The sequence below is a fragment of the Coffea eugenioides genome, chromosome 10 (genome assembly GCF_003713205.1).
Source record: "Coffea eugenioides isolate CCC68of chromosome 10, Ceug_1.0, whole genome shotgun sequence".
In the NCBI taxonomy this organism is placed as follows: Eukaryota; Viridiplantae; Streptophyta; class Magnoliopsida; order Gentianales; family Rubiaceae; genus Coffea; species Coffea eugenioides.
In genome coordinates, this window is record NC_040044.1 from 3673565 (window position 1) to 3699115 (window position 25551).

The 25551-nt window shown below is 38.8% G+C and overlaps 5 protein-coding genes across 7 annotated transcripts; 4 read left to right on the forward strand and 1 right to left on the reverse strand.

Moving 5' to 3' along the window:
* Positions 1-771: 771 nt before the first annotated feature.
* Positions 772-3634, reverse strand: LOC113749703 (origin of replication complex subunit 2-like). Its single transcript, XM_027293528.1, has 6 exons — positions 3385-3634; positions 3182-3288; positions 2930-3062; positions 1791-2085; positions 1378-1605; positions 772-1294 (listed from the first exon to the last, which is right to left on the reverse strand). Exons 1-6 carry the CDS (start codon positions 3511-3513, stop codon positions 1095-1097), a joined length of 1092 nt encoding a protein of 363 aa, XP_027149329.1. The 5' UTR covers positions 3514-3634; the 3' UTR covers positions 772-1094.
* Positions 3635-5825: 2191 nt separating this feature from the next.
* Positions 5826-12520, forward strand: LOC113750218. The gene is made up of 7 exons (XM_027294196.1): positions 5826-6377; positions 6591-6679; positions 6807-6945; positions 10108-10203; positions 10940-11062; positions 11344-11606; positions 11742-12520. The coding sequence occupies exons 1-7, from the start codon at positions 6185-6187 to the stop codon at positions 11850-11852; spliced, it is 1014 nt and encodes a 337-aa protein (XP_027149997.1). The 5' UTR covers positions 5826-6184; the 3' UTR covers positions 11853-12520.
* Positions 12521-18508: 5988 nt separating this feature from the next.
* LOC113749727 (DPH4 homolog) lies at positions 18509-20490 on the forward strand. The gene is made up of 2 exons (XM_027293554.1): positions 18509-18707; positions 19828-20490. Exon 2 carries the CDS (start codon positions 19860-19862, stop codon positions 20406-20408), a length of 549 nt encoding a protein of 182 aa, XP_027149355.1. The 5' UTR covers positions 18509-18707; positions 19828-19859; the 3' UTR covers positions 20409-20490.
* A 427-nt stretch (positions 20491-20917) lies between these two features.
* LOC113749803 lies at positions 20918-23183 on the forward strand. Of its 3 annotated transcripts, none has more exons than XM_027293662.1 (3): positions 20918-21207; positions 21484-21900; positions 22474-23183. In XM_027293662.1, the coding sequence occupies exon 2, from the start codon at positions 21515-21517 to the stop codon at positions 21887-21889; it is 375 nt and encodes a 124-aa protein (XP_027149463.1). In that variant the 5' UTR covers positions 20918-21207; positions 21484-21514; the 3' UTR covers positions 21890-21900; positions 22474-23183. The 3 variants fall into 3 exon arrangements, with proteins under 3 accessions (XP_027149463.1, XP_027149464.1, XP_027149465.1); XM_027293663.1 differs by having other exon boundaries at positions 21484-21898; positions 22760-23183; XM_027293664.1 differs by having other exon boundaries at positions 20918-21900.
* A 1062-nt stretch (positions 23184-24245) lies between these two features.
* LOC113749852 lies at positions 24246-25333 on the forward strand. Its single transcript, XM_027293720.1, has 2 exons — positions 24246-24597; positions 24778-25333. The coding sequence occupies exons 1-2, from the start codon at positions 24346-24348 to the stop codon at positions 25219-25221; spliced, it is 696 nt and encodes a 231-aa protein (XP_027149521.1). The 5' UTR covers positions 24246-24345; the 3' UTR covers positions 25222-25333.
* The last annotated feature ends 218 nt before the right edge of the window (positions 25334-25551 follow it).

Below are 25551 nucleotides of genomic sequence, written 5' to 3' on the forward strand. Positions count from 1 at the left end.
AAGCACAATTGTGGATGACTACACGTTAACACTCTACTATTTTATTCTTATCTTATATTGGTGACGTTGAACATAAACATTTCATTGCTTCCACGACGGAGTTGAATTTCAGAACTCAAAATAACTTCTACACAAATCATTTCATTTCAGTTTTTGAGAACGTGAATGGAAATGGAATTTGGATTTATGGATGTTGATCTTGATCTTGATTTTATTCCACCTGATTAGTGCTTGCCCAGTTTACTGTGAAGAAGTTAATTATGCTTATACCCCAGGTGATCTCGGGAGATTGAGTAAGAACTAAGAAGAGAAGAGATCTCGGGCTGATAATGATACTCCTTTTCAGTAGCTTTGGTCCCATTTCAAGTAGTAGTTCAGAAAATTGGGCCGCCATGCTGATGTTACTATCCAGAATTCAAGAAACTCCACTCTGTTTTGATCATTAGTAAATGCCTTAAGAATTTGCCCATATCAAGAAAAGGATCACATCACCAAGTTGAAGTTTTCCATGGATTAGATAGTGACGTGTTCTGCTCCTAATAATAAGCCTAACTGTGGTCGGATTCCACATCGGATAGGACCCATTATTGAGTTTCCAAAGTTGCAAAATAGTACAATCTACTAGTAGCCCAGCCTAAAGCCCTGTCTGAACTTGCAATCTCGCAAGCAAAGAGAAGGCCAATGTTTAAAAGAGAGAGAGAGAGAGAGAGAGAAGAGACCAATAGATATCAAACTTTCATGTGGCTGATATATATCAAAAAAAGTTGAAAATGAAAGATGAAAATGATGCCATCACAAACGCAGAGTAGGTTTAGCCTTCAAGCAGCCAGCTACTCAAACAAGTGCATGATAAGTTGAAAAGTATTTACTTTCTGTTTTGATCTCCAGCAGCTAGAGGAGTTATTACCCCACAGTTTAGTGACAAGTCATGCTGTTACCCCAAAGAATCTTGCAACTATTTCTTGTTAATTGTCCGAGACTCGATAAGCTGATCTATGAGGTACCAGAAAAATACTGGAGGTCCCTGAAATGATGAACATGCATCTTTCGTTTACCGCACAAACTGCAACATCCAGCTGACAAGGAACTCCTCTCTATTGACTTGTATCTTTTATGATTTTTTCAAGTGCTTCATTTGGGATGGGAATGTACAAGCAATCCTGGCCTTCTGTATCCCTTCTGGTCTTGACCAAATCATGATCCTTAAATTCTGTCAAATGAGAATTCAGAGTAATCTGGCTACTGACCAGGAAGCGCTCCCGGCAGGTTGCGTATAGGTTATTGACTGGCATCCCTAGAGAAAATATTCAGGATAAATAACTTTGATTTTTGTTGCAAAATGCTGTGGAACAGAAAACAAGTAAGCCAGTCACTTGCCTTCTTCATCAGGATTGGCCAGCTGATGTTCTGCTAGCACTTTAAAAACACTTTGAGCATTGGGCGTCAAACTCTGCAAGACAATTGAAGCTGTCTTGACATTCTGGGAGCTCCCACCCTGAGCAAGAATGAGAGGCAAAAACATTCCTTCGACCTTATATGGAGCAAAGGTAGGAACATGATGCCAATACCAGTTGAACTGCGTGTGAACCATCTTCTTATCCCACACTAGCAGACCAAAATTAGTACTCTCAGCATTTTCAACAGCAAATATAACATAGAAACATGCGAATCATTGATGACAGAGGCCGACTAGCACGTACTGATACAAATGGTCAACAAATGTAAGGTCCTTTTGCGGCTAGCTTAAGCTACTGCTAACTTAAATTAGCAAAATCAGATAAAATACTTACAAAGAAGTGCATTTACATGGTCGATGGAAGCGACCACACGGATATTGGAACAAGCAGCAATTCTTGCAAGATATTGCTGTGTGTCCGGATCACGCAACCCAGGCCCATCAATATTGTGGACAAGAACACAGATAAAAGAATCACTGTCCTCCAGGTGATGTTGATCCAAAAATGCTATTAAATCATCCATTGATCGAGTATCAAATGGTTGTTGTTGCTTATGCAAACTCCTGGATGTAAACTTCTGTTGGGCTTTCAATTGATCGCATAGAAGCTCAGCTAAGGTTATAACAACCTACCATGTGAAATAACAATGCTTGTATCACAAACAAAGGCCATTCTACTTTCTATCTGCAGAGAAGACATTTATTGTAGTAAAAGAGAAGAATTGGATCCTGCCTTTTATGGGTGAAAACCCATATATAAAGCATCAATATGAAAATCATGGTAGAAGCACCAGCATGATCAGCCAGAACAGTGTTCGATACCAAGCATTCCTCAAGCTAAAGAATCATATGCTAGCAAAATTAATCTTATTTGACACAAACATAACCATAGAAGTTGTCCAAGTTCAAAGTTACAAACTCGTACATCAGATCAAAGCACTTGTTCGAAATCAGGATTAAGGGATCATGCAAAATCAGGTCAGAACCTCACCAAAGGCAACCACGGCAAGGAGACAAATTAAAGTTTCTGCACTTCGTCTATGTACTCTCTCACAGGAAAAGCTGACTTTTAACTGCCATCCAAACAGCATGATAAACTAGTGCTGATTGTATCACCAATTCAACATCATAGATGCATTAGAAACTACAATCCCCATGACTCAGGCCTCTCAAATATCCATGTAAGACTCATCATTAATACACCCCTATGCTGCCAAAGCCTACCAGTACTTCTTATAACATATAACACTCAACAAACTGAATCAGTTCCCAGTGATTACCAAGCACTAAAGTAAATTATACAACTCTACATTCGGGTAGCGAAAAAAGCAAGCTATGACTTATAAAGCCTATTCATTCTACGGCTTTATCAGCAATGATTAACTTAAAACTCCGAAAATTAGCTGATACTTCAACAACAATCCTACACTGAAATAGAATACAAAGCATATAGGGGTGGTGAAGTAGATGTACCTGCTTGAGATTTATGGACTGAAGATAACCATTGATTACAACAACAGAATACTCAGTCAATGCAGTCGAAGCAAAATCTTCAAGCAATGTTCTTTTTGACCCAAACCCATACATCAAAAGCCCAAATCCACACCTGTTAATTATCCAGCATAATCTAGAATTAGTACCCAACATTTCTACAATGACAGTCTAAATCAATACTTTGACAAAAGTAATTAAAAAAACCACATATATATTTATATCCCACCGCACCTTAACTCACAAACCCACTCTTGATACGAGCTCTTGTAAGTTTTGATTAATTCATCAATTTCTTTCTCATGTTTTTGCTCGATATTGGCCAGGGCTTCCCTTAGCTCCTGCATTATTCAGTAAGGAAAAGGCCCAAAAAGGTAACTCTTTTTGCAGGAAACCACCAACCAAAATTTAGATATAGAAAAATTGCAGAGTATAACCTGTTCATCGACGACATCGATATCTGCGAGCTTGTGGCCGGATTTCTTACCGGAATTGCCTAATTCTTTTGCTAAGAAATAATTTCTAGAGAATCCGAACTCGTCCTCTTCGATGTCATGTTGTTCCATTTTCTGGTTTTGACGAACCTAAACCTGATGATGAGAGGGAAGGAGTAGGGGAACGGGACGGCGGAGGTAGCGAGCAGAGCAGAGGAGAGTGGCCGAGAGAGGCGGAGGATTCTTCCCGCGCTTTTTAGTTGTGTGAGCGGATATTTTAATTGGACTGGACGTCGATAGATTTTAGGTCTTTTGTAGGAGGTATTGGCCCTATGTCGTTTTCATTAGGCTTATAATCGTGGATCCATATCAGCCCAAAATTCAGAATGGCCCTTGATAGTTCTTCAAGAGGGGTTAAATAATAAATACAAGGGAGGGAGTGTAGCAATTTGTAAAATTGAGTAATTCATGCAGATTTATCTTGAATGGACAGTTCACTGTTTATCTATACAAGTAACCTTGGATCTTTCCAAGGAAAAAAACAAAAAAGAAGTAACCTTGGGTTATGGTTAACAAGTACTAGTCTAGTATCTTATCATTTACATCTTTCTTTTTTTTTTTGGTTCTTCTAGGGTAAATACGCATATTATTTGCGTATGTACACTTTATCCCCTATGGTTTGATTGGATGGAAGGGACCATTGAGTTTGATCCGAGCAGTTGATCTCCGAAAAAAATAATGTGGTTTGGGCTGTTGCCTTGTTCTACCTTAGGTCGCATTCATGTCGAATAGGTTCGAAATTAATGTGGTAGGAAGGTTGCAGGCATTTGTCAAAGAGCTTTTAATATCCTTACCAGAAAGGGAGTTTGTTTAATATGACATGAATGAATTATTGAGAACAATATTAGTATTTAATTAAAATATAAACACATGACAAGGACTATTAGTATTTATTCTGAACAGTCTTTGAAAAGAAAAGTCCAAAATAACAAAGTGGACTGGTATCGAGTGAAAATCTGTTGGCTGTCCTGCTTCTTATCCTGTCGAGCTCCTCTCTTATTAACAAAAGAAAAACAAATGCTCCCGAGGAGTTGGCGACTTCAATTGTTTGCTGAAATTCATCCATAAGGGAAATGGTGGTTGACCAACCATTGAACAGTCCCTCCAGCAACTAAGTAATTGACCACAGGGAAGAACTTTAAAGCTCTCGTCTCTTGACCTGCATTTTTGTCCAGAATTTTTTTGAAAATTTCATCAATGAGTGTAAAAGTATCAGTTTGATCCGATGGGAGTTCAGTTCTTTACGAATTCTCTATTTACCCCCTAGCGGTTTTAAGCTTTATTACTTCATTCATCATTCCTTGTAAACAAGAAAAAATTTTAAAAAAAATGCTTTCCCTATAATGGGATAGATGAAAGCCTGAGCAGATTTTGGATGGCTGAAACTTGAAAGCCTGATCACTGAACAGTCTCCAAGCCAATGAGGGGAGGCATATTTATCAATAGTTGGTTCGGTTGCCTGCTTAGCATGAAGAAAATCCCAGAAATTATTAGGATGGGAGGTTAGGCTGTCTATCAATTACTATTCAGACAAAAACTCAACCGTCCAACTGTCAAGAAATGGCCATAGTGATTAAATAAAGCATTTGCATTAAAGCAAAGTGTAATTTGCTAATGCTTTCATTATGATGATGATTGATAGACACAATAATGAATGTATTAATCTATTATCAAACAGATAAAGTTTTATTGGGAAATCCCAATTCCTTGGCTTTTTGCGGCTTTAAAATTCCTTCAACATTCTACCCCAAAAAATAAAAAAGGAAAAAAATTTCCTTGAACCCACAAACAAACCATTTAAAAAGTGGACCAAAAAAGAAAAGAAAATGGCCATTACCATCACATTCATTCACCTCTCAAGGAAAGAATCTCATTAATTCCTGCCAAAAAACCCATTTGTAGCAAATGCACCATCTTAAGCTAGGAATATAAACTCACATATTATAGAAGTTTTAAATTTCTAGCAAGCTAATCTGAGCATGATTAAGGTTTAAATTCTAGCACGATTAAGAGTTTAACGTAACTTTATAGTAATAATTATCACATTAAATTTGAGTTAATTGTAATTTTGAGCTACATGTAATCTTGTACTGAGGAAAAATAAATAAATAAAAGCTCAGTTTTGTAATCTTGTACTGGTTTAATTGGCTCTACCAAGGATGCTTAGGCAGCATCTTTGGCGAACTTTCCATAAACTATACGAGCAATTAAAGCAACTTTCCATATCCTTTTTCACTTGAATAATTCTACAGTGTTAGACTTTTTCTTTTAATCCTTAACCATCTTACAAGTTTTAAAAAACTATAAATGGACATCTTAAAAATGAACATTCAAATCTTCTCTTTTTCTTTTTGGCAGGTTAGCCATTAATTAGATTGTAGATCACATTTCTCTTGAAAGAAAAATATTGATCATACGTAAATAGAATTTCAGTATCCGTATATGTTCCCATCAATTAAGAAGAGCATTAGACGACAAAAGCCGAAGATCAGTTTCCTTGTTCTTTTTTCCCCGGACTTCTTGTTTAATCAGAAACCACCCCAGAAAATTCCAGACCCCGTCACCGCGATCTATACAAAGAAACATCAAAAACCCAGAAAAATCCCCGCTAAAATTCTTCAAAATCGAGCATATACATTTTAGGAGACTACACTCAATAGGACTAAAGACAGAAGGTGATGGGAGGGGAGAGAGAGAGATGACGGGGTGGAGCAGGAGTTGAGAGGAAGAAAGAAGAAAGGAGATGGCTAGAGCAGAGTGGGCGAATTATCATAATAATAGTAGCAGTGGTATTTATAATAATGGGAGAGGGAAATTGTGTTCGTACAAGAGAAGCACACTTGTGGTTTGTTCAATCAACATTGTTGTTGCCCTTTTTGTGCTCCACTCCCTCTATACTTCTCTTTACCGGTATCCATACAACGATTCAACAAATGGTAAGCTATTTGACCTCATAATTTCTCCTTACATAGGATTTTTGGTCCTTTTGATTTTTGTTTTTTCTTTTGCTGTTTTTGGGATGACCCTTTTGTTATTTTGGTTTTCTGAGTAAGACAAACTTTCCAAGTTTGGTTTTTTACATGGCCCAGTTGGGATTTTTGTTGTTTTGAGGTCTGTTTTAGTGCTGGGATTTTGTCTGTTTTTCGCAGCATTTAGGTATACTTCAGATCAGATTAGTAAAATGAAAGAATCAATTAGAATACGAAAGGAATCAGAACCTACAGAGCTTATAAAATTGGTAAGATCCCGTGGTCTTTATGCTCTTCTTATTTAAGTTTTCTGTGGGTCAGTTTGGAAGAGATTAGTATTTCTATTAGTGTTTGTAGCTTGATAAGGAAATTGTCATTTTTTTGGGTTCAATTAAGGTAGAAGAGCTAAAGAAAGAATTTTTACGGGAAGAAAGGGTGGTAGAAGTGCCACTTTCCTTGAAACAAAAGATAGCAGATGAGCTACTGCTAAGATTAAGAGCCGTGAATGCTAGTGGCAACTCAACTGTGCAGCGAGGTGAGTACATGCTTTTTCTATCCTTTTCTACAACCTCCATTCTTATATTTTCAACAGTTCAAGTCTTAGGAGCAGCTTATTCTGTATTACATAGGTGGTAAAGTTAATGTATTTACTGTTTCACCGACTATTGGATTCTTGTTACGAGTTTTTCTTTGACAAGTTGACATGTTGTCTTAAACAATACCTCTCCATGCGCGAAAATTTCCAATTCTGGAACTTAACATGAAGTATACACTTTCCTTGTATATGCATTATGCCTGATGCACAAAAGGTTTGGTTGAAAAGCATTACATGCTTGCCAGATTAGAGAAGAGCTGGCTGTGATCATTACCTTAATTCATGAATGAAGAGTAATTGCCAAGATCGTGGAGTGCAGAATAACTTTGGATTTAGAAATCAATGTATTAAGCAAGTGTCAAACTAAGTCTGTAATTGACATCAATCAACTAGCTGGAACTCAAAAAACAGCTTAGATTCTTGAAATGCAATACCATGAAGCCTTGATTAAGTTGGTTTCCCTACTGTTGTTGCACTTCAGTTGAGAGGGTGTTGTCAGATCTCTCTCTCTCTCTCTCTGCTTAGCCTATCATGACCTTTTCTTTACAATGCCTGTTTTGAATTTTACAGATAATTCGTGAATTTACTTAAATTTCCTCTTACAGGTAGAGCTTCATGTAGTTAAGACTCTGAAGCTTCGCTTAATCATGGCATAAAACTTACTGCATTTGCTTGCATGATTGAGGTCTACCTTTCAAAATTACACAAAACTTTTGATTGCACATTGATGGTGTATAAAATCCACTATATGATCATATCTTGCTCTAGTTTAATTGATACGGTTTTATCTTGACTGTTTTGTCTTTGCAACAAATATATTTATGAATTAATGGTGGTGAAATCTAATAACAGTTACTATTACAGTTAAGTTCCCAACTAACTGAAATTGGTCATAAGAAATGAAGATGTAGTCATGAATCATGGGCTTTGAGAAAAAACAACAATCTGGTTAGTGCGCTTGAGAATGGATCTTTCTAGCTCTAACACAGTCTGTTTTATTTGCTCACAAAACCTCAATGCATTTATCTGGAATTCGTTTGGCCTCAATTTATTGTGTTCATCTCATGCCACACATTGGAATCTAGAATAGTTGTTTCATGGAGTGGTGTATATTTTTCAGTGATTGTCCCTGTAAAGAGTCTTATGTGGCAGATCTTCATCTTGTTGTTAGTTCTATGGCTTATTGTGTGAGAAGTAATAAGCTTAGTACTTGATTTATAATGGATGGAGCAACTTGACTCTCTTTCCTTTAGCAGATGCCTAGCATTTTTCCTCACTCTCTTTGCCTTCGATCTCTTTTCAGAGCAGAACCAGGGTTCTACTTCAAACTAATGACTCAAGTTTAACACTAACTTATTAATTTTGGCACCATGTCAGCGGATCTTCTATATTGCGGATCCATTATACTTGTAAATATATCCTCAAATTACAACTCATAGACGTAGTCTAAGTTATTTTCTCTATTGTTTATTTTCCTAGTTGTGTGAAGATCAGTCGTCGTGATGCATTGGGCCTCATCTTGTTTGCTGCTTTTTCTAAAGGTGCTTGGGGGAAAGTGATCCTTAGGAAATTGTTTGAATAACTGAAAGGATGTTTTTTGTCTTTCAATGTTTTTGAGAACTAAAAATCATAGTCAAAATCATCTCAAAGGTTGCTTTGACTGTCTAATATATAGCTGAACATGCCAAAACATTATTAAGGCTATGCAAAGATTGAAATCAGTATGTTTTTGAGCAAAACAGTTGAATTAACGCACTTCCAGTAAAACATAACTAATGGATTTTCGTACTAAAACTGAGATTTGCTCTGTTTAAGAATACAAGGAATTCACAATTCATGTACACCCTGAAATAAATTACACTCTGAAGGGTTTTCACCATTGTTTTGAACATGTGATGATGTAAATGGGTACATATCAAGAAGCCCTACATTCCTTCGTAAAAGAGCAAACTCTGAAGGGCTTTCACCATTGTTGTGAACATATGATGATGTAAATGGGTACAAATCAAGAAGCCCTAGATTCCTTAGCTGAGCTACTGTTGAGAAGGGATAGTGGTGAAACGAAATGGTTTTTTTATTGCTAAAATCATTACAATGTTACAGACTGAGTCTGGATTGCATGAGCGTTCAGAGATGAGTGGCTGGAAATGATCTATTCAAAGAACAAGCTTGTAGGTTAGGATCAATATTATATAGGATTAGCAATGAATTTTGGGAGTTTGGAAGCACGGTAAAGAAGATTATTCCTTTTTATTTGGGGTGAATTCAAAAGAATCATTCACATTTTACACAAAAACCTTTCAAGATGTAAAGTAAACATACCTACAAAAAGTACACAGGCGAGATCATTTAAGATCTATATATAACCCCTTTTAAGCTTGATTGTGAATGTCATTTAAGTATCTCAAGTTTGACCATATGTTGTGCCAGTCAAGCCTTGGACGAGCAATGGTCTGGGAGGTTGGTACTCCTTGGGTGAGTTTTTATTTTTATTTTTCATTAGTCTTTTTTGGAGTGGGGCAAGGGGTCAGCAATGATGAGACATATGCAAGATATGTAGGGGACAGGAGTTATTCTTTCCTCTAAAATGCTTTTCATCTTGCTGCCGAGAGAACTCAAGTGGCTTATTTGCACTTATTTGTCCCAAAAGCCTTACTTGAGTTGCTAGATTGTCTCTTTGATTTGTCTTAGTGCCAGAATTCATTTTCAGACATGTCATGAGTTTCTTTTGGATTTGACTAACCTGATCCTTTTGATGCTGTCATATTTGGTTTCGCTTTATAGATGTGTTAGATTTACCCTAGTATATCAAGATACATCACTTGTACAATTTGTCTCCCAAGATGCTCTAATTGGAGTATAAATCCCCACATACATTATTGCTCGAGTCTGCTAAACAAAATAGTACAAAGGAAAGAAAGAGTGTTTTTTCCTTACAATCTTCGAGATTGCTAGTCCTTAAATTTGAAATTTAGTTGCTCAAATTTGTTTTAGAATGGTTGCAGTGGTGAGATGTTTAATTGGACGTAGCTTCTATTTGCTTTCGTAGTATTTTAAGTTGTACTGAGTAACATGCCAATCCTTGTTGTTTTTATTAAGCAGAGGCAGTTGAGGGTTGGCGAAAGGAAAAACTAAGAGAAGTAAGACTGTTGACTCGTGGAAAGCCTGCAAATTCGACTTTTCTGCCTGAAGAAGCTGGTATGGCTCCCGTTCCAGATTTTACTTTTTGCTATTTTATCTATTTTTCTGGTGCCTAAAGTGGCTTTAGTTGTAGTTTAAGCAACCATCAAGGTAGTAACATATAGTTTGCTTATGCTTATGCTCATGCTATATAGCTGTCTCTAAGTTTGGTTGCCTGTTAGAACCCACTTGCAGTAGTTGCATAAACCATATGGCTCGATAGGGAAGCTTTTACTTTAGCTGCACATTATTAAGCTTGTGGTAACAGGTTTATTCTTCTTGGGTCATATAAATATGGCTCATACTTGGCATCCTGTATAGCGGGTTGAAATGCATATATATTTTATGCAGAAATTACTGAAGGGAAACTAAAAATGCCGGGGTCTGTAATTTTTTTTGGCTGCATTGTCACCATGGTATTTAAAATACCCGAAGAAAGATTGTCTATTGAATATCAGGTCTTTAAAATTTGTATTTTCATAAATTTCATCTGACTTTATAACAAATCTTGGAAGTATCTTATTTGAAACAGAAGAAAAAAGAAAAGAAAATAAACAAAGTTGGATCTTAATTTTTTTTCTTCCTTTTATTATCTTAATTCCTTTACATATGTAGTTCAAATTGATATTACTCTAATATAACACACAACAGAATTTGCGGAGGAACATTTTGCTTGATTTTCTTTTTGAGACCCCTTGTTAATCTCTGCTTTACTTTATGCTAGTAATCAAAATTTCAAGCAATGTTTTCACAGGAGTGCTTGTAAGAGCTTTAGGGTCTGGTTGGGCTGAGTTTTCAGAAGAAATTGGTTTGTGGATACCACTCCAAATCATTCATGAAGAGCATGATGACAAGCCTGAGGGTGTGGATGACCTCGGTAATTAATTTGTCCTTGATTTCTTTGCTCATCAACACCCACCACCCCCCACTTCTCCCTCCTATCAAAGAAAGAATCAAAGAGAAAATTTTCAAAGTAGGGAAAAAGAAATTCAAATCTCTACTTCCGTGATCAATGGCTTCTAAATTTAGCCAGTGAAGGATTGTGGTTTCTATTTCCTACTTGAGCCTTGCTTGATTGATGAAGGATTTTACTGTATTATTTGTTTTGATTAATTTTCCAATGTAATTCTGGTTAACTGAATGCAATTTACTTTGCAGACCGTGAAATTTTGCCTGGACGGCAACTTCCACCCGAATGTCATGCTGAACTCCATACAGATTATGATGGCGCTGCTGTCAAATGGGGTCTTACGAACCCGAAAGAATCGGCATATGATTGTTGTATGGCTTGTTTAGATCAAGCTAAAATGGCCAAGCCAAATGAGAAGAAATGCAACATATGGGTCTATTGTCCATCTGAGACGGGTTGCTATTCACCAGATATTTATGAACACAAAAACCAGGAGTGCTGGCTTAAATATGTAAGTTTTAGGCCCTTTGTTATTATGTTCTAACCTTTTGTATGTTGTTTATTTCTTTAAGTACCTTCTTTCAGAAAATTGTGCGAACTAAGTTTGTTCTTCATTTCATTTTCTTGTTTTTATTGTCAAATGCAGGCTGAAGAACCGAAATTAAATTTTAAGGACAGATACCCTGACTCTTATAGAAGTAGCCACCGGAATGTACCGGTTACTGTTGCATGGGTTGCAGGTGTGGTTAGTGTATAAAATACGTATGTTATTGAAGTGGCAATTGCCTGAAGATCTTCTAGACAGCTGCAAATCCCTGATGTGGCAAAGGTGTTACTAGTTGCTGAAATGCAGAAGACTGGTGGAGGATCTGCGAACCCTGCTTCTCATTCACAATTCCATTTTGTCTGTTTTCTGGAGGAAAATGAAGTATTGGTTGGGCAATTGATTTTTTGGTTTACTTTGGTGGTTAGCTTAGTTCGTTTGCCCTTTGGCCTTTTAAGTTGGGATAATCCATTCCACGAATGGAATGGTTTGAGAATAGTGGAAGATACCACAAGGTGGCCATGATTGTAATACGAGGAACTGTTTCATTTTAATTCAGATCTGAAGTTGTCGGAGCTCATTGTTGTTACTGGTAGAAGTGAAAAACTGGTGTCATCGCAGTATGAAGGCTGTCAAAAACTGAAGTTGGCAAATGATCCTCAAGCTCCTGAAGTTGAGCTTGAAACCTTCAACCTGAAGTTGAGCTTGAAACCTTCAAGAAAGTTTGTTTATCTGTTGATCTTGCACTTTGGCAGTTGCCCTGAGTTAGGATCTGCTTGCTTTACCTCAAATGTATCAGCATTTCCTTAACTTTACCAGAAGACATCGTACCTCCTCCTGTGCTCCGTTCCAAGTAATTCTACAAAGGGGTTTTGACCAAATAACAGACTTCCTTGTGTAGAGTTTAAACCCAACTAACGGAATCATGGAATGGTGAAAATACACCACATGTCAACGTAGTGCTTTTTGTTGAAGAAGGCAAACTCCAGATAGAATTTTATGTTCATGCCTAAAATCATATTTCCTGAAGAGATATCTGTACTCAAATTAGGCACGTAAAAAAAAAAATGGAACAACATATGGTGAAACCCATAAAATTCTAAACCTTTTGCCAAAGTACACGAATCATGTGGTGAAAGGTCTGTTTGGATTGTGAATTATTAGAGATTTTTTTACTGTAGCACTTTTTGTAATGTGATGTATGTGAGATAAAAAGGTAATTGGGAAGGTAAAAAGGTGTATTGGAAATTGTAATGATGATGTAAGCAAATAAATTTGGAGAAATAAAGCCCAATCCAAACAAACTCCACATTTATCCATTAGCAATCTTCTTTACCTAAACCTTTTTGCTGTCTTCCTTCAACAAGCAGGCAACCCTAAACTAATTTGACCAACTAGTTTCCACCGCAACACTGTAACATGCTGTCAGGCTCTTCAATGTAGAATTAAGGAGAAAATGTAACCAGAGGATTTGGGAGAAGTTTGAATGAGTGAAAGAACAGAAAGGGAGGGAAGGAGTTGGAGAGAGTGAGAGAGAGAAGAATGAGAATTTGGAGGAAAGAATTCTGATTGTATTACTTGTTGTTCAATCCATTACATTGTTCCGGATTTATACAGTTCCACTAATGGATCCTAATCCAATTGACACAGAATTTCCGTGCACTGATCTGATGCTAACGAATTCAGTTGTAACTAACGTTTAACAGCTTTTTGGCTCCAACAGCTAATTACACTAACACCCCTAAAACTTTGTTCCAATTGCAATTACGCCCCTGCTCCTGACATTACTCCACCCTCGAAAGCAGCCTTGTCCTCAAGGCTGAAACTCAGGAAACTGACTGCGGATAAAAGATTGATCTTCCCAAGATGCTTCCTCCTCTCCTAGCTGAGACCATTTGATGAGGTACTGGATCACAGGGACCTCATTTCGCATGATCACCCTCCTTTGCAAAACTGCAGCAGGTTGTAGAAGACACTGATCTTGACAATTAAATTCTGGCAGTGCAGAAGTAGTAACCTGATGAGGTCCCAACTTAGGCTTAAGAAGAGAGACGTGAAATACTGGATGTATTTTAGAACCAGGTGGAAGCTTGAGCTTGTATGCCACAGCACTGATCTTCTCCACAATTTGAAAAGGTCCAAAAAATTTTGCAGTCAACTTGAGATTTTTCCTGAGTGCCACAGTTTGTTGCCTATATGGCTGCAACTTCAGGAAAACCCAATTCCCCACCTCAAACTCCCTTTCTGTTCTATGTTTATCCGCAAACAACTTCATCCTATTTTGAGCCTGCTGCAAATGCTCTTTGATTCTCTGAAGCAGTTGAACTCTGGTTTGCAGCATGTTGTGAGCTGCTGGAATGATTGTATCGTGATAGGGCCCTATAGGTAGTGATAGGGGTTTGTAACCATATAAAGCTTCAAATGGGGACACCCCTAAGCTGGTGTGATAGGCCGTATTATACCATAGTTCTGCTAAGCTGAGCCACTGACTCCACTGAGTTGGACTCTTACTGGCCATACATCTCAGATAGGTCTCTAAACACTGATTTAACCTCTCACTCTGACCATCAGTTTCAGGATGGTATGAAGAACTATAGTGCAGCTCAGTTCCAGCCATCCTAAACAACTCCTGCCAAAATTTACTGGTGAATACCTTGTCTCTATCTGTTATGATGGATTCTGGTAGTCCATGGAGTTTGTAGACGTGATCCAGGAAGACCTGCGCCACTTGAACAGCTAAGAATGGGTGGGAAAGTGGCATGAAGTGGCCAAACTTCGTCAGTCTATCTATGGCCACCAAAATAGTGTCAAATCCCCTAGAGTTGGGTAACTTTTCTATAAAGTCCATAGTAATATGTGACCAGGCTTGGGTAGGAATTGGTAGTGGCTGCAGCAATCCTGGATAGGGGACCCTTTCACTTTTGTTCCTTTGACAGACTTCACATTCCTGTATGAATTGTATGATCTCCTTCTTCATTCCTGGCCAGTGAAATATGCTTTGCACCCTCTGTATACATGCCCTCTGACCAGAATGTCCTCCAATAGGTGATTCATGCAGAGCTCTGATTAGCTTTTGCCTAATTCCCCTGCTATTCCCTACAAACAACTTCCCTTTATACTTAAGTATCCCCTGATTGAGCTGGAAATCAGAGTCTTGTGGTGTAGGATCCAGTAGCAGTTGGCCCATTAATTCTCTATACTGTGTATCTGCAAAGTAACTGTCCTGCAGCTCCTGCAACCATAGAGGTTGAACCCCAGTAATGGCCATCAGCTGTTGTGGTTCAGGTTGTAGTTCCTTCCTGGTTCTTCGAGATAAAACATCAGCAACAGTGTTTTCTGAACCTTTCTTGTACTGAATCTCATAATCCAATCCTAGCAGCTTTGTCAACCATTTATACTGAGCAGTAGTGGTCAACCTTTGTTCTAGCAAAAATTTCAGTGACTTGTGATCCGTCCTGATGATGAAGTGATTCCCCACTAGATAATGCTTCCACTTGGTCACTGCAAACACCAATGCCATCAGCTCTTTCTCATAGACAGATAACCCCAGATTCCTGAGAGAAAATGCTTTACTGATGAATGCTATGGGATGACCTTCCTGCAAGAGTACAGCTCCCATGCCTTGTCCACTTGCATCAGTTTCCACCACAAAGGGAATACCAAAATTGGGTAGCCTAAGCACTGGAGCACTAGTTATGGCCTGCTTAAGACAATTGAAGGCCTTGGTTGATTTTGTACTCCAATCATAGGCATCTTTCTTCAGCAGGTTTGTCAGAGGCTTACTGATTGTTCCATAGACTTTTATGAAACGTCTATAATAGCCTGTGAGGCCTAGGAATCCCCTGAGTTCTTTAATATTCTTAGGAGTAAGCCATGACTGTATGCACTCCACCTTACTCGTGTCCATACTTACTCCTGTACTGGACACCACATGCCCCAAATACTCCACTTCTTGCTGGGCAAAAGAGCACTTGGATAGTTTGGCATACAACTGGTGATGCTGAAGCACCTCCAGCACTTGTTTTAGGTGTTCCTTATGAAGGTCCAAGATAGCACTGTAGACCAAAATGTCATCAAAGAAGACCAAAACATGCTTCCTTAGGAATGGTTCAAAAACCTGATTCATCAATGCTTGGAATGTTGCTGGTGCATTTGTGAGTCCAAATAGCATCACTAGGAACTCATAGTGTCCTTGATGAGTCTGAAAGGCTGTTTTGTGTGTATCTGCCAACTTGACTCTGATCTGGTGGTAACCTGATCTGAGGTCAATCTTGGAAAAGAACTTGGCTCCATAGAGCTCGTCTAGTAGCTCATCAATGTTGGGAATAGGATATCTGTCCTTGATTGTCAAGTCATTGAGATGCCTGTAATCCACACAAAAACGCCAAGTGTTATCCTTTTTCTTGACCAACAACACAGGTGAAGCATAAGGACTATTGCTTGGCTTGATGATTCCAGACTTCAGCATGTCTGCTATTTGCTTTTCAATATCTGTCTTCTGTGAATGAGGGTATTTGTATGGTTTCATTTTGAAGGCTTGTGCTCCTGGCTTAAGGGGAATCTGATGATCCAATGGCCTGTTGGGAGGCAACTGAGTAGGCTCCTGAAAGATTTCTGAAAATTGCTGCAGGATTGCAGTGATTGATTCTGGAATCTGGAATTCCTGGCTGCCATGTGTCCTGTTTTCCATGTTGTGCTGAAATGGCACAACATCTCCTTTTCTTTTGCAAAAAACCTCTGAGATCCTTCCTCCTGATAAGTTTCATGGTTGCATCATTAACTGCTCCATGCAATGTGACCACCTCTCCTTGATGGAACATGGAGATTTTTAGTTGATGGAAATCAAAAGTTATGGGGCTGTAGTTGTGCATCCAGTCTACCCCCAAAATAATGTCCTAATCTCCTAGTTCCATAATCTTGAGGTCAAAGCATAATTTATTATTCTGAACATTCCACAGGACCTTTGGACACTGAGCTCCATTGGTTACCAAACTCCCATCCCCCATTGTGACAGTGAAAGGCTTGACATATTCAAAGGGAATGCCTTATGTAGTCACCAGCCTATGGTGAATGTAGCTGTCACTGCTACCTGTATCCATCAAAATTTTTACACGTTCCCCTGCCATTCGTCCTTGCAACATGATAGTATTTCGCTTGAGTGAGTCTGACAGAGCATTGAGTGAAATTTCAATTGGTTCTCCTGGATTCCCAGTCAGCTCGTCTTGCTCCCCTTGAGCATCCTGGAATTCAGTGTCCTCCTCTTCTTCGTACATCATAAGGTTCAAGTGTTTCATTCTGCACTGATGTCCTACCCCAAATTTCTCCCCACACTTAAAGCACAGTCCATTACTCCTTCTGAACTGCAGTTCCTGAGGGGATAGTCTCTTAAATTCTGGACTCTTATCTGGATTTCTGGGATCTCCCCTAGGTATGTTGTTCTGTGGTAGCTTGTAAGTGCTGACTCCTCCATTGGCAGGAGTTGGATGTCTGTACATTCCAAACTTTGGTTCAGCCAACACCTTGTTGCCCTCCTTGATTGTCCTTCCTTGTAACCTGAGAGCTTGTTCCTGCAAATGAGCTACCTCCATAACTCCAGAGAGAGTATTTGGCTTGAGCATTCTCACCATAGGTTTAATCTCCTCCTTGAGACCACTGGTGAAGCTGGAAATGAAGTATTCTTCACTAAGGCTCGGGTTCTGCAATAGCATTAATGTTTTTAACTCCTCAAACTTTTCCTGATAAGCCTCCACTGTGCTCATCTGTTGCAGTTTATTGAATTCCTCTACAATATCTCTACAGCATGATCCTTTGAATCTCTGGCATAGCAGCTCCCCAAATTCCCCCCAAGTTAGCCTTGGTTTTTCTAATTTGATCCCCTGGAACCAATTATCAGCTCTTCCTTCTAAAAACATCTCTACTATCAGCAATTTATGCTCCTCGGGTACTTTATTCAACAGGAAATACTTATTACATTTTCTGATCCATTCCCTAGGATTTTCCCCGCTAAACATTTGTAACTCAATTTTTGGAGGATTATAGTCAGGAATCTTACCCAAGAGCTCGCAACTCTTAACTTCCTCATCTGCTCCCAAGTTCAGCTTCTGGTATATAGGAGGAGTGGGAAGTAATGGCATACGATCTCTGCCAGTTTTGACTTCTTCTTCTGCACTCTTCTCTCTGCTCAGTAGCGTCTTCATCATAGCAGTGAGTGCCTCAAACTTCTGGTCCATGCCTAGCGCGATCGTATCCATTCTCTTGTCCCTGCCAGCCATTTCTTCCTTCACTTGTAGCTGTATGTTCTTCATATCTTCCACGACTTCCTGCAGTTTGAGCTCCTGTTTACGGAGATGTTCTTCCAAGGTTTTGAAGCGTGTACTTTCTGCCATTGATTGATCTCCGAGCTGCCGAGGATTCGTCAGCTCTGATACCAATTTGTCAGGCTCTTCAATGTAAAATTAAGGAGAAAATGTAACCAGAGGATTTGGGAGAAGTTTGAATGAGTGAAAGAACAGAAAGGGAGGGAAGGAGTTGGAGAGAGTGAGAGAGAGAAGAATGAGAATTTGGAGGAAAGAATTCTGATTGTATTACTTGTTGTTCAATCCATTACATTGTTCCGGATTTATACAGTTCCACTAATGGATCCTAATCCAATTGACACAGAATTTCCGTGCACTGATCTGATGCTAACGAATTCAGTTGTAACTAACGTTTAACAGCTTTTTGGCTCCAACAACTAATTACACTAACACCCCTAAAACTTTGTTCCAATTGCAATTACGCCCCTGCTCCTGACACATGCGCACTATATGTTCCAACCCCCGAGTCCGACTTTAACAAAATAACCCAAAACTCGCAATTGGATGAACAGCCGCCGTCGTTTGGTGACGACCACGTTTTTGTATTACCCCTTTCGGTGCGTGTGCCCCCTCCGAAAAGCGCAAGAGCCGCCTCCTGCCCTGGACCTCCGTTTTCTCTCTAACTAACGTTGATTATAATCCCATCCCTTCCCTAATCCGGAAGCGTGGAAATCTAGACACCTTCCTTCGGCTTGTACATCTTGAAATCCGGGTAATTTCTTCATGTTTTCAATTCTTTCTTGCATATCTGTATCATTCATGCAATTTGTTCTTCGGGTTTTTTTGGGTTGATTTCTTGTGGATTTTGTACGTGGTTTACTTGATAGGATTTGTGGGTTCCGCTTTTTTTTTGAAGTCGAGAACGTAAATTCTGTTAATTATCTGAACCATTGCCCAGCTACTTGTTTACAAATTTGCATCTTTGTTCTAGTTTTGCTTTTGCCCCTTTCCCTTCCTTCACCCCTAAAACAGTAGGCTTTGGTGTGTACTTGAAGACAATTCTTGGCAAGATGGATACTTTGCAACCAAAGCAGCTAACTTTTGGGACTAGTGGAAGAAAGATATTGTAAAATTGTTACAGCTCAATTGGGAATTTACCTTTAGAAGCGAGGTAAGGAAAATTGAAGCAAAATTTGAAGGAGACTTCAAAATAGTTGGAGGACTAAATTGGCTAAAAAAATCATAAAGGATGAAATTGGTTTTAGTGTAAAAGTTTAGAGACGAAAATGGCGAAATTCCCGCGAGATAAATAAGGATGTTTACTGTGTTTACTACCCTGTCTGCCTTTTGGGGAGAAACTGTTACATGCCTAATAGAATGTGCATGTAGCACATATTGAGCGTCTTCAAACTTGAAGCTACAAACACGAAAGTGCTTATCTTTATAGCTAACTCTCAAACTGATCTCTGGTTCTTAATGCTATTGGCTGCTCCTAATAGATTGCTGGAAGTGGGATATGATGGTGTCCAGTGCACTGTACTTTCAGTCCTCCAATCTTAGATTTTACAAGTTCTTCAGCAACCACTTGCCTGATGCTTTATTGGGCTCTCACCATATTAGGTTGAAAGGACAGTTTTTCATTAAGTAGAATGGTTGCTTTTGGTGATTAGTCAAGGAGAACTTACTGTAATTTGGATGCAGTTATTATTTTGGAATTTGGTTAGTGGAGAGGGTGGCCATATTGCGATCTTTGTTGCTTTCATCATGAAATAATAACATGACATCTCACAAAAATGCTTCCATTTCCCATTAGAAATTTTTCTTTCTTGACCTCCTGTCACATGTCGTTTACTAAAAACTTATTTTGTGATTCAATTTGATTTACTTTGCAGTGAATTTCTATTCTAGTAGCATTAAGTCAAACATGATCATCAGTGGGAACTTGATCGAGCGAACCTACTACGAAATCCTTGGTTTGAAAGAAGATGCAACCTATGAACAGATCCGGTCAAGCTATCGCTCTTCCATCCTTAGTTCTCATCCTGATAAACTGCTAAAGGAACGTGAAAAACTGAATCCTGAGCACAAGTCTGGTGACAGATTCATGGAGTTACAGCGAGCTTGGGAAACCCTCAGCAACCCAAGGTCTCGTGCCATTTATGACAGTGAACTGCATACTTTGAGGCAGGATGCAGTGACTTCTGAAGATGTTAGCTTGGAGGATCTTACAGTTGAAGAAGCTGATGATAGTTTAGAGCTTTCTTATAGTTGCAGGTGTGGTGATTACTTTGTAATTGATTCTTCAGAGTTGACAGAGATTGGCTATCCATTGTCAAGAAACGGGAATACAATCACTTTACACACAACAAAATCTTCGCAAGCATCTATTATTCTTCCCTGTGGATCTTGCTCTCTTAAAATCCGTTTGTTGATCAATTCAGATGTTAAGCTTCACATTGATGGTCATTCATGAGTAGTGAATTTCGTTATGTTATTCCTTTCACTAAGGAATGCAGTTTTGCCTTCTGATTGAAAGTAGGTCACTTTGAAAGGTTTCTTTGCAATTCTATTGGAGTTTTTCTCCATTTGCTTGCTACTTTGACATGAATCAAGCTTTCTTACAAGCGTCTGAGATCGAATAAGGTGGTCGAACGAGATTTCCCTCTTGGGGATCTTTTAATATACTATTTCAAACCATTTTGCCACTGGGAGTTAGCCAACATGTCAGACAGACAATCCATGGCTATCCTAAACTTTGTTGACTGATACTGCCTTTCTGTTACGCAATTCTATGTGCTTCATCGTTGCTCGGTGAACGTCAAAGTGGCTGAAAAAAATATAATGAAGCCCACTAAGGACTAAAGGTTTTCCGAACCAATGATTTGCGTATGAGTTGTGAATAAGAAAAGGGATTTTGACAGAAGAGGCTTGGCATTTGGCAAGAGGTGTCTCTCAAATACATACAGGACAACGTCATTTGTTTACATCGTAAGATGCAAGAATTTCCCAGAACGGATATGATGGACGATACTCAACTAAAATTCCCCTTGCAAACTTGGAACTACTATGAAAAGAAATGTGGTCCTAACCTCGTAACCATAAGGGCAATTTTGCTGCAATAGTTGACTCAGTCACCATCAACATTCAACTAACTGTTCAAACGTCGTCGCAAGTCTTTGGAGCACAAAAACGAACTTCAGCCTCGACGACTCTGTCACCACTAACCAGCTCCGGCGGACAGCAAGCTGCCGGTGGCATCAGCTTTGCACAAGGTACGCTAATACAGTATAGTCATACCCAAGCTATGGAAAAATATTTCAAGTTTGTTACTTTTCTCAAGAAACTTCCTACTGTTATAAAATTTGTGCGCAATAGTAGAGATAAAAATTAATTTAGAACAGTAATTGGAGTTATTCAAAGGGACAAATTGTCTATTTATTTAGTCTTTTAAATGGGTTGCTCCCCAAAGAAAAGAAAAGAAAAGAAAGTAATGAAATTGCAAGTGATGCAATTCTTTATTTTTATGCTGCCAATTGGTTTCGGGACAGCGGTGGGTAATTCAGTGGGGAAAGTAAAGAGATGGGTTATGGAGAAGAAGAGCCTCACTGGTCTGTGTTTGATGGGGTGAAGACAATTCCAGCATCAGCTGATGCAGTAATTGCTGAGATCGATTCTGCCATTTCTGCACTGGAGTATGCCCGAGCTACTGCTTTCTTATATTCTATTGTTGGTAAAAGTGACGACGGAAAATTAAGTTCTAAATACGATGCTAAAAAGGCAGATGAAGCTTATAAAGCAGGGATGGCAGCCATGGCTGCTGGCAAGCTTGATGAGGCCATTCAGTTCCTAAATATTGCTCTTGCTAAGTGCCCGCCTGATAAGACTTCTGCTGTTGCTAAGCTTCAGTCTCTTATTTCTGTCACATCTCAACAGCTTCGAAACTCCTCCAACTGATTCTTCTATGTGTAAGATACTTGATTTTGGTATCATTTTGTTCCTTTCCTCTTTCGCTCATAATGTTCGTTATCGTGTGGCTTTTTCTTTTGATGAGTATTCATGTCACGGCTTCTAATTAGAGTATCCCTCTTTTTTTAAGTTACCGTGATGAATTTTGGATCGTATAACTAATTTGTCTACTGGCCCGCTGTAGCAATATATAGTCTAAACTTTCTAGGATCAGATCAGCACCAATCAAAGGTAGAAATATAACCTTATAGAGAGTTTTTGGGGGTTCAGCGAGAAGCTTTTTGGTATGGGAGGTTCCTAAGTCCTAAACTCGACTTCTAGACTTTTGAGGAGAAGATAAATAGTTTCAAGGAAGAACAAAGATATAAAAATGAAGGCGCATGTGATTTTTCTCTTTCATCTAAGCCAGACAACTACTTTTAGTATTCTCTTTCATCTAAAAGACTACATCTTGTAATCTTGTTTTCCTGTTGATGCTCTTGGCGGCCTTTTTTTCAATTAAAAATAAAAACTTTATCTAGTACCTAACAAGAAATGAATAGGAAATCTCATACATGTTTGCTCTTGAGCAGGGTTAGATGTGAAAGGGAAAGCTTTAGGTCTCATGACAGAGTCAATACCCCAAAAGTAAAGTCGCTGGTTATGAAATCCAAGTATACATCATACTATCACTCCTTTTGCTGAATTTTCAAAAACTGATCGTGATGAGCCACACAAATGACAAGCGTTAATCTTCTTAATCCAAGGAAGAGACTTTGTCCCCGTGACAGAGGTGTGTCAGCTCATGCATAATATTCTGCATACAATATATCTTTCTCCTCTCTCTCGTGAATTAATTTTTCTCATGTCTGTGCTCAGAAAATAGCTCTGGGTGCTGATGAAAGAGACAAATATCAGAAGGTTTTGAACATCTCAAAACACTGGTGGTAGCATCATCAGCTGTGACATGGGTGTTGAGCTTCCAATGCCTTGGTCAATGAATATATGCATCTTCAGCTCTGGCCCACTTTTGTTGTTGGCGCGGCTGAATATTATGTTTCTGTGCATTATAGCTCGCTTTGAGATGATTTCTTGAAGGCATATGTGAGATAGAAGATCATACTTCAATAGTTGCATGGCAGAGGGAAACTAGTTTTGGTAGGATCTGAAAATTGTAAAATGACATTCTCGAAACTAGTTGCTGCTATACCACTTCTGCTGTAAGTTGATATTCTATCTGGTCTTTAAAGTTGTGTACAAAAACTTGAGTTGGATGATGTACAAGTATGAATGTAACGCTCGATGCCCATGGATTATGGATAAGACACGATTGTTTATCAGGTGGTTTTAGTTCTCTGTTTGAGATTCAATTTTCTAATGACTGGCTACTAATAGCCTGCACATCTCAGCCTGTTGATAGTATTCCCACTTACAAGGGAGAAATGAATAATGCTCTGAATAAGCTCACAAATTGAATGTCTGGAGATAACATATTTTGCCAGGTTCATACGGGAGCTAAAACTTCGCACAATCTAAAAAACGCTAAGACAATTTACCGTCTGTATATCATCAGCTCAGACTTGGGATTCCTGTGCTTCCATGTTGAGTTCATTATTTTTAAAGGGTTTCTGTACATTGATCTTTAGTATTGATTCAGAGCTCCAGGGAGGAAACTCAGTACGTTCGTTGCAGGAAAAACTAGAGTGACTAAAGAGATCAAATTGATGTGTAGTTCCAGCATTAGATTGCTGAAGTTCAGGTAGCATTTAGTAAATGCGACGCATGCTATTATTGGGACCATTGCAGATGATCTAAAGTCGTGCCTTGCAAAAAGTTGTTATGGGAACTTCAATACGTGAAAGCATGTGTTTAAAAAGAAAAAGGCAAAAGGTGCTCACAATTATTGCTCTCAGGACCTTTTCTCCTTGTGTTGAATTCAGTAAAGTTGCTAACATCACTTTCTCAAACTACATATGATACCAAATTGCTATATTCTTTTCGAGTAATAATAGTATCATGGACAAAGCATCACTTTTAACAACAATTTTCAGTTAGTAGTCATTGTTTGGTATCAAGTTTGTGCTTTATACTAACTAGTTTTACTTTAGGATGAAGTAAAACTGAAAATAGTCGCAAAACTAAAACTAGCTACACAAAGCTTGCAGGATCCAAAGGTCCGCAGACTTTTGTTTTGGGTCAGAAGGAATTCAGGAATCCATGTATAATTATGGGTTTCAGAATTTAATTAGTTGAACTTTCTTCTCTGCTTTTAACTTTATCTTTACACCAAAGATAAAAAAGTTTAGATAGAGATAAGACAGAGATGGGTTGGAAGGCCACTGTCACCCGAGTATTTCAATGCGAACATCAAATGAGACGTGCAAATACGAGCGCTTATTTAGTTCTGTATCCTGTTTTTCACCTGCAACTTCCATCCAACTCAACAAATCATCATTACTTGCGATATGAGTATTCCTCGTCAAGAAGAACCACCAAATACAACCAAGAGATGCAAATGTCTTTCTGCCACCCTCAAGGATGCATTTTCCAACTGCCGCACCCACCATGAAGAGTCATCAGATCCCTCAAAAAGATGCAAATTTCGCACTTCAACTCTGAGGGATGCATTTTCTGACTGCCATACTTTTCGTGGAAGGCTTTCTTCCTCGACCCCAGAAGATGATCATCTTCCTTACGGTGACTATGATGATGAAGAAGTACTGTACTAATTGATGTCAAATGTTTTTGTATTTTCTGTTTCATTAAGAATGAAGCACTCAGATTCAGTGCTGAGTGGGGGGAGTTCGATTCAGCGATAAAAAAAACCACCTCCTTTTACTCTTCTTTTTCACCTAAAAGAGCACCTAAAAACACGTTTATGGGTTTGTTGCTTGCAGATATTTGTCTCAGCCATCATAAGTACATACATGGAGTCCAAAATCAGCCGCAATTCCGGGCTTACAGTGGATAATTTCAGCTGGGCTTTATCTCCAGAAACCAGAGAACTCTTTGTTACTCCCAAGCCAATGCATCAAAAGGGCAATGATGATGAACCAATGGATGACTACTTCTCGCCCCATAGTCGTCTCTCTCGCTGTTCAACTGTTTCCAGCATGGGGGCATTTGCATCTGCTAAAACTGCATTTACCCGCAGCTCCAGCCTGGGCAGGATTGATTTCCAGGATTTCTGGAGACGCCACTCAATTATTCAGGAGCTGAGTCATTGCCAGGGCTGGCCATTCGGCCTCTGCAGAAAGGCCTTGCTGCTGCCTCCTCTACCTAAATCCCCTTCAGATTCTTGGTTATGGCGTAAATCTACTGGAGTCATCAAAATACTGTAACAAATTTAACTTTGTTTCAAGACCCATCCTGTATTTCCTGTCCTGTGCTGATATTTTTTTCAGAAGTAATTCACATTTGAAGGAGAAGAAAAGTTTCCGAGTTCGAACTTCACGACACCAAATAAACAAAAAAAGGCAACTGTAAACAGAGAATAAAAGAAGAAGGTCTAGTTGTCCTTTATGGGAAATGGATTTCGTTTTGACTTTTGAGATCCAATTTTAACTTTCCAAGCACCACAGCAGCTTTTAATATTAAGAAAAAGGAACCAGCCATCTTTCCTGCAACGTCAGTTTCATAACATGAACTTCAACTGCAATTGCCCGCCATTA